This window comes from Portunus trituberculatus, chromosome 37 (assembly GCF_017591435.1).
Source record: "Portunus trituberculatus isolate SZX2019 chromosome 37, ASM1759143v1, whole genome shotgun sequence".
Classification (NCBI taxonomy): domain Eukaryota; kingdom Metazoa; phylum Arthropoda; class Malacostraca; order Decapoda; family Portunidae; genus Portunus; species Portunus trituberculatus.
The window spans coordinates 28,891,228-28,905,074 of NC_059291.1; the positions used below are offsets into that span (position 1 = coordinate 28,891,228).

The window sequence follows — 13,847 nt, forward strand, 5'->3', positions numbered from 1 at the left end:
ATAATAACAGCATTTAGGTGTCTTTTCGCTTTTCAGTCGTGAAAACAAATACTCGACTGCATTTATTTCTTTACGTGAAGAAAATACGAAAAAATATTCATCAGTTTCGTTCAAATGAAAAGAATTTCGTCGTGGCTTTAAATTTTCCACTGTAGCTGACGTGGCGGGGGCCAAACCAATTATGACAGACGGAGAGCAGCACGGGATGGGGCGGCTGCCGGGTGGGCGAGCGGGACGGGAGGGGCGGGAGAGGGTAGGAAGAGAAGTGAAGAAGTGAGAAAAGCCAAGAGAGATTGAAAAGTGTGGGATGGTTGGAGGAGTTGTGATGGAGAGGAAGGGTGTAGGGGAGCGGGGAAAAAATGGGCCAGAAGCCTCACTCTGGAAAACTCGAGTCTTACTGAAAACTTGTTGACTACACCTGTGAATTGGCAGCAAAATTATAGAAAACCTGGCCTTCAAACCTGCCCTGCCGCCACCACTACCGCCACTCACCAGGCAGGTGCACAGTGCAACACACCTGCCCTATGTTCTACCTCCACCACCAACACCCACCTTTGCGGTGGTCGATGTCTACGTCATGAATCACAATGCGGATGGTCTCGCCTTCAGTCACAGAACTTTGCCGCCTCAAACGGTCTTCTTCGTCACGCCCTGGGTTCACTTCTAACGACTGTGTGATGCGAGAGCCTCCGCTGGGAGGCGTCGGAGCTATGGAGGGGTACATGGCACCACGTGGAGATGCAGGGGGCGTTGGTAGCACCCGCCCACTCTCAGACCTGCCGGAGAAAAAAGTGTGAGGACGTGGCCAAATCCTGGTAACTGCATCCCTTCCTGACTTTAACCATGATGAAGAACGGCGGGGCCAGGCAAATGCGAGACTGGGAGACGGCGGGGATTTATAGAAATGTACTTAGCATTTCTTAAAATTTTTACTTAGCTCGGGCATTTTGCTTGAGACCTACTGAGACAGGCTCAGCAAGTCCAAAGTCAAGGACTTACGCCTAGCTGAGTCTGCCCTACCTGGGGCAGGTTCCATGTATGAGAAGGCTTGATGGCAAAACATCAAAGTGCAAAAAAGTCATATTTCTACAAGAATATACCGTAAATAACTTATAAAAAAAGTAATTAAAGCATACTTATGAATATTAGTGTTTTTCATTAGGTTATGATTAATGAAAACAAACTTTTGAGATAAGTAATTATTTTCCGTGACTTAAGAATTCATGGACAAAGCTTAACACGATCTCCACCAACCATAACAAACTACTATGCGGTCGCTTGAATCAACTCTGAGTACTCCGTCATCTCAGCGTTTGAAGATGGAGAAACAACCTTCTGATACCCTTCGGAGGAGTGAAAACTGGACAAGGGACGCTGTGCTAATGCTGACAAGGCTCGCTGCGGAGAACAAGGATGTATTGAAAGGCAGCTTGTGGTATCCTGTTGTTCTCAAACAGACGTTTCAGGCCACTCATATTCAGTATCCGTGATTTATGCACAGAACCAGAGAAGTTGGCAACAAGGTCAATGACTCTGTAATCACCATCAAAAACTAGCTGCTGTGGTAGTTTTTCCGGGTAACATATTCGTGTTCATACTCACGAGGGGCTATAATTCTTATGTGAGTCCCATCTATGGCTCCAACAACTCCTTGGAAATTTGTAATTGCTTGAAAATGCCTTTTAATATTTTCAAGTTGTTCAGAGTCGGTAGGAAACCGTATAAAATTGGTTAAAATGTTGGGAGCAGAAAAATTCGCCCTAAAGGATTTGGGACACTTGCTAAGGCATACTTAATCGTGCCTTAGCATTTCTATGACTTAAGACCTGTTAAGTACGTCTATAAATACCACCCTAGGTCCTTCTCGAGCGCCCAGCCATTCAACGCTTCTAAAGCCGGCAATGATTCCTGACATTACTACCTACACCTTCCCAGCCCCATCAGAACTCACACTGCAGAGGAGCGGCGGCGGGAGGAGCGATACTCCTCTTCAGTAGGGTGCAGCCACTGCTCGTCCTCCAGGCTGGACGTGCCGGCGCGCCGCGGGGAGCCCTGTGGCCCGCTGCCGGGAATGGTCACATCAGGTGACAGTGGAGATGGCGACGAGTCAATAACACCTGCAGGAAGATAACAAAGTGGATGAGTCCGTGGAGAGCAGAGGAAGTGATGAGCTGGCAACATTTATGGATGGAATAGGCGTGGTGGGAAGAAGACATCAGTGAGCCTGCAAGAAATGTTTGTGACATTAGTACGGCATTCCCCGCCTCCACTTTCTCTTCGCCCTTGACCCGTAGGCAAGGATTGTGACTCACCTCTTCTCCTTCCCCAAGAGAGTTGCCTTTGCTCGACGCAATGAATCCCACTGGTGGGTCTATTTATCACGGTTATAAGGTAAGAAATATCACCTTACATTATTTTATGTTAAACTCTCTCTCTCTCTCTCTCTCTCTCTCTCTCTCTCCACACCACACCGCCGGGGCCCAGGTGATGCCAGTGGCGACAGATGAACTCTTGAACCTCCGGGAAAACGTTTCTACGCGAGGCCTTCAAAATTTCCAATCCAGTTCGTAACAAAATATCCAGTAGTTTTTTCCGAGTAACAAAACTGCAATTTATCACGCAGTCCCTGTTCCCTGTCAGTCTGTCTGTCTATCCTTTCACTCTGTTCTGTCTATCTGTCTGTCTCTCTCCTCTCCCTGTCCCCTTCTGTCCTCCCTTTACCCCACCCTCAATCTTGCCAGTCTCCCTCCCACTTCACTCACTCCCTTGCAGCATTCAGGGCACCTGCTCGGCTGGCAGGTGTTAGTGGGTCTTCAGTGCTTGGTGATGAACGGAGACGAGGGCGACCTATGACAGCTGCTGCGAGGGAAAGGAGGTCAAGGGGAGGGTGGTGAATGCTGCTATTTCTGGCGCGGATGGTGCTGATGCTGGTGAATGGTTTTGATGATGGTGGTGGTGGTGGGAATGGTGACAGTGATGATGGTGGTGGTGGTGGGAATGGTGACAGTGATGGTAGTGGTGGTGGTGGGAATGGTGACAGTGATGGTAGTAGTAGTAGTAGTAGTAGTAGTAGTAGTAGTAGTAGTAGTAGTAGTAGTAGTAGTAGTAGTAGTAGTGTGGTGGTGGTGGTGGTGGTGGTGGTGGTGGTGGTGGTGGTGGTGGTGGTGGTGAGGGTGGTGGTGGTGGTGGTTAGACTAAAGAAGGTAAACTCATAACAGCGCTGCCCTCCTCCACTACCATTACTCACCCAACCATAAACCTTAAGCCATAATAAGTCGGGTTTATGGCCAGCCCTCCACGCGACACACACTTCGCTCGCCCGCCTGGCTGCCTCATCCTTACACATCCCCTGCTTACTGCCTTCCACAACTTATCCCCAGACCCCTACCCTATTATCCTTCCCTTCCATTCTACTCATATCTCCAGTCCTGCCTTGCCCTGCCTGCCTCATCCCGTCCCGCTTCACACACAGACTTGGCTTCCGCACGTATACAAGCTGCTTCCCCTTTATGGCTTACACACTCGTAACCACATAATTCCATGGGTAATTATCTTCACACATCACCTGCGCTCTATATGTATAAATACACACACACACACACACACACACACACACACACACACACACACACACACACACACACACACACACACACACACACACACACACACACACACACACACACACATGCTCTATATGTATAAATACATACATACACACACACACACACACACACACACACACACACACACACACACACACATACGCTCTATATGTATAAATACACACACACACACACACACACACACACACACACACACACACACACACACACACACACACACACACACGTTTATACAATACAAAAATAATGCACATTTGAATCAGTTACCGTAAAAAATACATCGGAACTTAATTCAACTTACCTTCCCTTGTTGCAATGTAGCATTATGTTATTTTTTTCTCTGTTGCTTCATTCGCAACATTCGACACAAAGTGTAAACAAACAGATTTCAGTTTTTATGACAAGTAATTATATAAAGAATAGATATTTCATAGTTGCATCCTCACAGTGTAAAAAAAGCAACATGAAAACCTGCATTGCACGAGTCGGATATATATATATATATATATATATATATATATATATATATATATATATATATATATATATATATATATATATATATATATATATATATAGACAAACCAGAAAGGAAAGTCAAATCGAGGGGAAGGGTGAGAGACGGAGAGCGGCTATCTTTGTCTGATTTCATTTCTGATATGCGTGCGAGAGCGGCAAAACCAAACACGTTAATCAGCGTTACGGGACGTCCATCAGACATCAGGAGCGGCAACACCTTCACCAGCGGGAGGGCTAATTACCTCACCGCACTTTTGGCAAGTGGGCGCTGAGAAGTGTAAAGTGAAATGGGCAAAATTCACAAGATTCTCACGCAAACGGCGCGAGGAGGCAAACTCCTGGAATTTCACGGTGGTGTTTATAGTGTCCAGTTCCGCCTCGTGTGACTTCAGGTTGTTGTCTCGGTCTCATTGTTTTATCTAACATTTTCATACATGTGAATTGGTGCAGAAAAAAAATACCCGGTAAACGAGATAAAAAAAAAAGAAGTTTTAAATTAGAAAGAAAAAAATAGTATGCTGGCGAACTAAAGCTAATTTTCCAATTTTATTAATTACTCTCCTTTAATACTCGAGCCATGCTAACAAAGGAAGAGAGAGAGAGAGAGAGAGAGAGAGAGAGAGAGAGAGAGAGAGAGAGAGAGAGAGAGAGAGAGAGCCCATATCAAGTGAAAACAATCCAGTCTCCCGAAGTGAACTACCAAATATTGGCGAGACACAAAGTTCAGTAATCCCAAGCACGGCGAGAGTTGCACGGGCGAGTGTTTGCAGCAGTGTGTATTGCGGGTGTTGGAACAGTTGCAATGGTTAATTATTTTTATGGCATTACAGTGGAGCGTGTTGCGAAAAATCATTTGGCGCAACGATTGAAAACGTGGTGGTGACAATGGCCCATAATGCACGAAATTAAAACAAGAGAAACGTGTAATATACTGTCTATCCATACGCAATTGACCGAGAGAGAGAGAGAGAGAGAGAGAGAGAGAGAGAGAGAGAGAGAGAGAGAGAGAGAGAGAGAGAGAGAGAGAGAGAGAGAGAGAGAGAGAGAGAGAGAGAGATACTGATACATTTATTGGCCGATTATTTTATTCATAGTAATATTGCGTATAATTTTAGAGACATAGAGAGAGGCTCGAGAGAGAGAGAGAGAGAGAGAGAGAGAGAGAGAGAGAGAGAGAGAGAGAGAGAGAGAGAGAGAGAGAGAGAGAGAGAGAGAGAGAGAGAGAGAGAGAGAGAGAGAGAGAGAGAGAGAGAGAGAGAGAGAGAGAGAGAGAGAGAGAGAGAGAGAGAGAGAGACCATTCTTAGCTTTCTTTTCCCAGCTTTTTTCCTTTTAGCGTAATAACACTCAGCACTAATCGATCATTACAAGTTACAATGAATCACAGGAACCAAAGACGAATTATATGTAGCATTACCCATATAGTCTTTCCCTAGTGACAATCTTATCTTTTAACATCACTTTAATTCCAATGCACCGTGTAGTGACAAATTATACTTCTATTTCTAAAACCGTGAAAAAAAAAAGAAAATAAATTGAAGTGATACAGTGTTAGGGAATGCGTGTATACTCCTCTCATGACACAGTCGAGCAGGTGGTGAGTGTGACATAAGGCAGCGACAGGGCAAATCAATGTCCTTCTTCAGTGTACAATGTTAGACAAGGGATCGGTGTGTGACTTACAGCTTACGGTCAGTTATCTGCTATTGTCTAATTGAACTATTGTAACCTCCAACAGCCAATCATTGAAAAGTTAAGCCAATACTGCAGTGATAATTAGTGGTATCTATTGTATGCATTACTCATGAGCGTCAAAATGGTGTGGATATTGGAATGGAAACAAACAACCATGGCCGATCACTTGATAAATAGTGGAAGGGTTCGTTTGTTATGTCTGTGACTTACAAACTGCCAGGCTCTAGTGTATGCATTTTCTCGTCGTTTGTTTAATTTACGTACAGATGGAATTAGTTGATGAAGCAATAGCAAATAAGTTTAATCAATCAACTATCTCAATAAGCTGTGTTTTTTTTTTAAATTATGGTCTATAGCGCCTGTAGGTATACTTAAATAGTATGGGAAGCACTGTCCAGCTTCCACCCATTAGGGGCGCAGGCAATTTTATTTATAGTGGTACACATGTTAGGGCCCATATCACCTACCCAAGCGCATCTTTGGTGTAAGGCAATTACACCTCCACCTAGAACCTGGGTATCATGGTGATATGTAAGTAACTTTAAATCACTCGACAAATAAAGTTTCAAGGCGGTACGTGGTGGAATTCCAACCTACGCAGGGACGTCTGCCATCATATCCACTATACCACTGCCTTCCTATATAGGATACTACTACTACTACTACTACTATTAATCTCTCTCTCTCTCTCTCTCTCTCTCTCTCTCTCTCTCTCTCTCTCTCTCTCTCTCTGTCCAGACGATATTGTCTGAAATTACTGTTATCTATCAGCAGAACTTCTACAATATAATCAAACAAATCACTTACAAATATAACCACTCCATGCACTGATCAGGGACTGTATTACTTCACATATATACAACTAAACTGTTTTAACCCAACCCCCTTTTTAAAACCCAGCATGATTGTAAAGATTTACCCATAAACATAAACAACTTGTCACCATAACTGCCATCAAATGCTGGCCAAGCAGATTAGATAACACGAGCTGAAATTTAACATGGATTTATGGAACTGAACGAGACGGAACGAGGCAGTATATGATTTGATAATATTGTCGTGTATGCATCTCTCTTTAATGGATGGGTGGTGGTTTATTTCCCGTCAGGGGGGGGGAAGAGAGAGAGAGAGAGAGAGAGAGAGAGAGAGAGAGAGAGAGAGAGAGAGAGAGAGAGAGAGAGAGAGAGAGAGGTGGGGGGGGAAGAGGTATTTGGTCTCTCCACTAATGCACTTTCTCCTTCACCTCAGCTACTCCCGCAGTGTTATCTGTTCAAATCAACTTAATGGATCAGCTCTCTGCCGCCTACTCTCACTCTCCCCAACCAGTGTATGCTATCGGCAAAACTGACATGCATGCGAAAACAAGCTGTGCCTTACCTGTCCAAATGAAGGCGTACACGTGACTGGAGATCATTGGAAAGGAAATGCCCTAGGCCCATGGGCTCTCAATCTGGGGTTCGCGAACCCCCAAGGGTTCACAAGAAGATTTCCAGGGGTACTTAGATGGTTGATTTAATGTTACATCCTTTACAGTATACCTTTGCTTATTGAGTTAGTGCCAGTCACTAAATTAACGTTCTGTTCGATGTCAAGTTACTGGGGGGTTCAGGTAGATGGTCCTATAATTCAGACTTAACTATAACTATAAATAACTTAACGAGAAAAAGGTTGAGAACCTCTTACCTGTAGTCTAAAGGCATAAACATTTCCTCCTACATTGACCAGCCTACACCAATGAAAGATCCAAACACCCCAATTGGCAACGTCCTTACACAGAAAATAAAGAACACCTCATTGGAAAATTACTTTTTGAAAAATCTATTATAGAAGAAAATAAAGAAATAATATATAATTTTTTGGAAAATAAGAGAACATAAAATAAAAGGTTAAAATAATAATTAATTACAGCTACAGACCCAGACAAAACCCAAACCAAAACACATCAGGAAGTGCCGATATCCAGGCTACACTTCCGCCTATCAACTGAACTGAACTGAATACCATGTTCAGGCTATGGCAAGACAGAGCTCAGGAACACGGTGATGAAAACACTACAGCACCCTCGGACTATTTCTGTTTCGGCCGCTAATTTTCTTTTTTTCTCATAAAGAAAACCGAACAAATATTGCTCTACTCATTCCTTGTGAAGAATTAACCTGTGCAGAAACGTGTGTTAAGGTTCCGTGCTGTATTTAAGTCTCTAGAAGTGAAAGATCTTGGTACACCAGACAATTATGATTTGCTCTATATTATGATGTTAGTCGTATAAACTCAAGTAACTATAAAGAAATACCACGGTAGAATAAGAACAGAAAAATACTGGGATGTGTAAAAGCATGGTAAATCAATAGATACATCGTAATACAGTGTTTAGAGACGACTACTCTGTACCGCGAGACGATGCTGACCCACTCCTGAATTAAACCAACCTGCGAACACTGAAAATGTGACAGTTTGGGTCCTCTCCTATTGACATTAATCAAAGTATTACGATTTATTCACAATAGTAATATATTACACTCAGACGGAACACGGGCCTGATGTGTTTGAGATGTGGCATTTTGTTATAGTACATTTCGCACTATATAGCGACTGTTTAGGACCGAAAAACTATAGCTTCAGGTAGATATACAATAATGTTATCTATCGATTTTCAGTCTTAAAGTAGGGAAAATTACAAATATTGATGCATTTCTTTTATAGTCCTCCTTGCTTCTCGAAAAGGTGCACGAACTTAGAAAAGGTTGAAGAACACTAAACTATACCCTGAGAAAAAATACAGTAAAAGAGATAAGATAAAAATGACCAACATCTCTATTATTACGGAGGCTAAGAATAATACCAAGACTAATTAAGTAATTCAGAGATAACGAAACGAACGACGATCACGAGAGCTTCCACGATAACAGTGTGTATGATAAGATGTGATTCCAGATTCCTCGATAGCGCTCCGAGTTTCCAAGATAACCACGCCATTCAGTTTCCTCGATAGCGATGCGAGTTTCCAAAATATCGATGCCATTCCACGATAAAGATGCTATTCCAGTTTCCACGATAATAATGCGAGTTTCCACGATCAAGATGCAATTCCAGTTTCCACGGTAACGATGCGGGTTTCCACGATGTCGATGCGGTTCCAGTTCTCACGATGCGATTTCACGACACAATATTGAAGTCCACTTGCCTACACAGGTACTGGGACGAACCCTTTCACCCCGTAAGGGTCCACCCCAGACCCTTGGGTGCGAGTAGAGTGACGCTGCCACCTTCCTGCGCCGCAATTGAAGTTCACTTGCCTACACCGGTACTGGGATGAACCCTTTCACCCGTCAGGGTCCACCCCACACCTTTAGGTGCGAGGAGAGTGGCGCTGCCACCTCACTGCGACGCAATTGAAGTTCACTTGCCTACACAGGTACTGAGACGAACCCTTTCACCCCGTAAGGGTTCACCCCAGACCCTTGAGTGCGAGGAGAGTGACGCTGCCACCTCACTGCGCCTCACACGGGTAGCCATGAGCAATGACCCACCACACACTACTCCCCAAACACTGTCAGTGAGTCCTTTTCACCCCGTAAAGGACCACTGGTATTGTCAGTGCCTGGTGCATGGCGCACAGCGTGCCCTCGTTCATGGCGAGTTGTTCAGCATGGTGTCATTATAAGCAGAGGTCCCATACACACCACTCACTACCAGACTCTATGCAAGGAGCCCTTATCACCCCTTAAAGGCCCCTCACGGCATCATCTGGTGGACAGTAGACACGGCAGACTGCTTAAGGCGACCCCTTGCCTAGTGTGAGGCGCTGCAAGTTGACGACAACCAGTGAGCTTGAAGTCGCAAAGGAAAATGAGTCCACGTTAACAATGAGATTCCACGACAGGTTGCGATTCCAGCTTTCACGGTAAAGATGTGTTTGTCGAGGATAACGATCTGTTTATCGAGGCTAACGATGCGGCGCTGGCGATGGCGAAACTTTTCACCCCGAAAGGGTCAACCCCAGTCCCGTGGCTATGAGAGCAGTGACGATGCAACCTTGCAATGCCTCACACGGGTCGCCAGGGCTACTTAGATGACCGATCTAATAAAATCTTTTGCAATACCATTACATATTGAGTTCCATGTTCCATGTGATAATACTGGGGATTCGGGTAGATGGTCTTATAACTCAGGGGGTTCTTAACGATAAAAAGGTTGAGAACCCCTGCCCTAGACAGAACCACGGGGCACGAACGGATGGTTTATGTCTGGAGCTTGTATGGGTCTATAATTGTGTGTGTGGTGATGATGGTTATTTATAGAGGATTTTTTTTTTTCTGTTTTCACGAATGTAGACTAACGAGAGAGAGAGAGAGAGAGAGAGAGAGAGAGAGAGAGAGAGAGAGAGAGAGAGAGAGAGAGAGAGAGAGAGAGAGAGAGAGAGAGAGAGAGAGAGAGAGAGAGAGAGAGAGAGAGAGAGAGAGAGAGAGAGAGAGAGAGAGAGAGAGAGAGAGAGAGAGAGAGAGAGAGAGAGAGAGAGAGAGAAATAGCAGCCAATTATGTAAACTCTGAAACTCATTCGGTCTTTTGCATCTAAATGGCGTAATAATCGAGGGATGAAGAACAAACAGAGGAAGAACGTTTGCTGTTGTGTTTCTTGCATCATGGGGAAATGCACGGACTGACAAAATGAGAGTGAGACGAAATGTATGTTAGTGTGTTAGTTTTCATCCTATCTTCGTATATTTAATCTATCACAAACTTTTGGCTTCACGATTCTTTTCTTCTCCACTTCTATTTCTCAGCATAGTAACTACCATTTAACATTCTAACAAGCAACACTGCACAATAAAGCAGCCTGGAAAAGTAATTTTAAGTACACTTAACAAAAGGATACATATTGCTGTTATTAGCGATCATTAATACTTGATACAGCTATTATTGTCAGTTAATCCTTTGTAATTGAAATATGGATAATCTCGCATAAGTTACATATGAATTGCATTATACCTCCCGTTATCATTATTACACATTTCTAAAAATAATTTCACCTCTTGTCGATATGATTGCTGTTATGGTGAATGGCGAGGCGCATCACAAGAGACATTACACAATAGTTAATTCCGTTTAATTGGTCGTTAAGTGGCCGTAAATGAGCCGCAGCCATTCACATAAACGACTGAGAGAGAGAGAGAGAGAGAGAGAGAGAGAGAGAGAGAGAGAGAGAGAGAGAGAGAGAGAGAGAGAGAGAGAGAGAGAGAGAGAGAGAGAGAGAGAGAGAGAGAGAGAGAGAGAGAGAGAGAGAGAGAGAGAGAGAGAGAGAGAGAGAGAGAGAGAGAGAGAGAGAGAGAGAGAGAGAGAGAGAGAGAGAGAGAGAGAGAGAGAGAGAGAGAGAGAGAGAGAGAGAGAGAGAGAGAGAGAGAGAGAGAGAGAGAGAGAGAGAGAGAGAGAGAGAGAGAGAGAGAGAGAGAAACTTCTACACTACCTTGGTCATCAGCGTCATAAGGGTCAGTGACTTCATTCTTCACGCCACCCCTCGAGGTCTTGTAGGAGGAGCGCCTCTTGATGGACAGGCGGGAGAACCTCCTCTGCTGCTCCTCTGCCAGCGCCGTGGTGGACCCTCTCTCACTGGGCGCCTCGCTGCTCAGGTCACTCTCGCTGCTGTGGCGTGACCCAGTGCCAGAGGTCATGATTCCCGTACTATGGAGGAAGACAGTAGAGTTTAGGTTAGTTTAGGTTATATTAGGTTTGATTAGGTTTGTTTAGGTTTGGTTAGGTTAGGTTACTTCACGTTACATTACGTTACGTTACGTTAGGCTAGGTTATGTTAGGTTAGGTTACGTTAGTTAAAGAAGGCGATAGAAGGCTTCGTTCTAGAGAAAGAAAGAATGAGCAGGACTAGATATGTGTGTAGAGGAAAGGGTGATGAGGAATTCTGTATAAACGAATGGGGATTTTCTTTGTAGGAGAAGGATTGAAAAAACTAATGTACAGATATTTTATGTCTAGGGGAAGAGGGTATAATGGGCTGGCTATCATGGGGAGGAGGAAGGTAGTCGAGAGTCAGTAAGAGAGGACGATGGAAGGAGTTTTAGAGTAAGAAATACGAATACTAATAAAAATAATGTGTTTAAAGGAAGTGTAGAATGTCAGGTTGAGGTCATGATTCACGTAGGGGACTATTATTTTCTAACTAACCCTTTTACAAGTTAACAATAAGAACGAAAGAAAAAAAATAAAGTTCATTGAGTTGCCAGTAATATAAAGAAAAGCTAAATAAAAAAAAAAATAACCAAAGTGTAAAAAAAATGATGGACGATAACGGTTGGAGGAAGCAATACGACTTAACTTCTTTTAAGAGAGATGTCGAGACATTTGTCCCTGAATTTTGACTATTTTTTTTTATTCTTTTATGGAGACTACAATTCAAATGGGCCTTTATTTTATTTATTTTTTTTTTTTGCCTTTGGTAGTTCTCCCTCTTGCGTAGAAAAAAAAAAATACACATTGAATGGATATGATGTTTGGGTCTAGAGGAAGGAAGGATGGGAAAGTGATGGGGTGTCAGAAGAGGTTAATAACAGGAGCATGGAATGAGGCAAAAATACGAGGTTTTGGAAGTGGAATAATCGATAACACTGATGATGTGGGAAGGGACATGAAAAATGGAGACTGGGATAGAGGTGGAAGATGAAGCGGGGAGAATTGATTGTATAGAGAGAGAGAGAGAGAGAGAGAGAGAGAGAGAGAGAGAGAGAGAGAGAGAGAGAGAGAGAGAGAGAGAGAGAGAGAGAGAGAGAGAGAGAGAGAGAGAGAGAGAGAGAGAGAGAGAGAGAGAGAGAGAGAGAGTGTGTGTGCGTGTGTTGGGTGTGGGGCTGCCTCAGTGCCACCAATGAGGCAGCCCCACGCCCAACTAATGCAACAGTCTAGGGTCCCCAAATTGAATTGGCCTACGAGGACGGTTTGGACGACCTATAGAGGGAGGAACTAGTGACCTTGTTAAGAACAGCTCGGAAGGAACTAGCCTCTAGTTATCCACAATTGACACACTACAGGCAAGTAACTGTTGACCTGGAGGATAAAAGGAGTGTATTAGTAGAGGCCTTGTCAGTAGTGGACACATTGCTGGCCACACGAGCTAGCGAGAACTTTGATCAGAGGTCGGTAGCGTGTACAGCGAGACCTCATAACATTGACCATGAGGCTGGACTAACTGTCCCCAGGAAGGGCAGAGGGTACACACCTGGCGTGGATACCGACTTCTCTCCCTCTTCTCTACTTCCCAGTACCACTACCTCATCCCCACACCCATCCCAACCTGCTCCTGAATCAGCTGAGGAGCAGCAACCAGCACCTGCTCGTGGTGGTGAGAGTGAGAGTGTGGAAGGAAGGGAAAATCACCCTCAACAAGCCGCTCAGATCTCTCGTCCTCATTCTTGACACCTACAAAGGAGGAGAAAACCGGCAGCTGGAAGTAACGCAGTCTCTGGAGAAGTTGCAGCTGAGCCAAGGCAACAGCTACATTCTAGTCAGCAGCAGCAGGCACGGAAGTGTCCGCAGTGCAAGCACTGGGGCCACACCCGTGATCAGTGCCAGAGAAAAGTGTGTGATTACCGCCACAGCCGCTTTTACTCCTCTCAAAACTGCAAAACAAAATTAACTGACCAAAGACAACAAGAATTAAAGTTGGCAGTGAGAGAAAGTATCCAGGAGACTCTGAATGCACTGAAAACTGTCACCTGGCAACTACAACAACGGCACTCACATACAGTGAGGTCAGGTGGACCAGCACTGACCCAAGGGACTCACATCCCTCAGCACCCCTGGTCCATCTCCCCTCCACCCCACGCTTTCCATTATGGAGTCGCGCCGCACTACCTCGCACAACTACACCAAGGTGGCCACTAGTGAGGTAAAAATAGTGTTGGCAAACTTAAGTGGTTTCCACACCAACGTCGGTGAACTTTAGCATAATGTGAGTATTAAAAACCTTGCTGACATTGTTTTTGTGTGTGAAACTTTTTTAGATG

General features: G+C 44.3%; 1 protein-coding gene across 10 annotated transcripts in view; it reads right to left on the reverse strand.

The window, feature by feature from the left end:
• LOC123514259 (regulating synaptic membrane exocytosis protein 1-like) overlaps positions 1-13,847 on the reverse strand; it is a 152,729-nt gene that overhangs the window by 69,826 nt on the left and 69,056 nt on the right. For all 10 annotated transcript variants that reach the window (XM_045272010.1, XM_045272008.1, XM_045272006.1 and 7 more), the window contains exons 10-12: positions 11,303-11,517; positions 1,952-2,117; positions 553-776 (exon numbers count right to left, since the gene is read on the reverse strand). In XM_045272010.1, the coding sequence (XP_045127945.1) occupies positions 553-776; positions 1,952-2,117; positions 11,303-11,517 (605 nt within the window). The remainder of the gene's footprint in view (positions 1-552; positions 777-1,951; positions 2,118-11,302; positions 11,518-13,847) is intronic.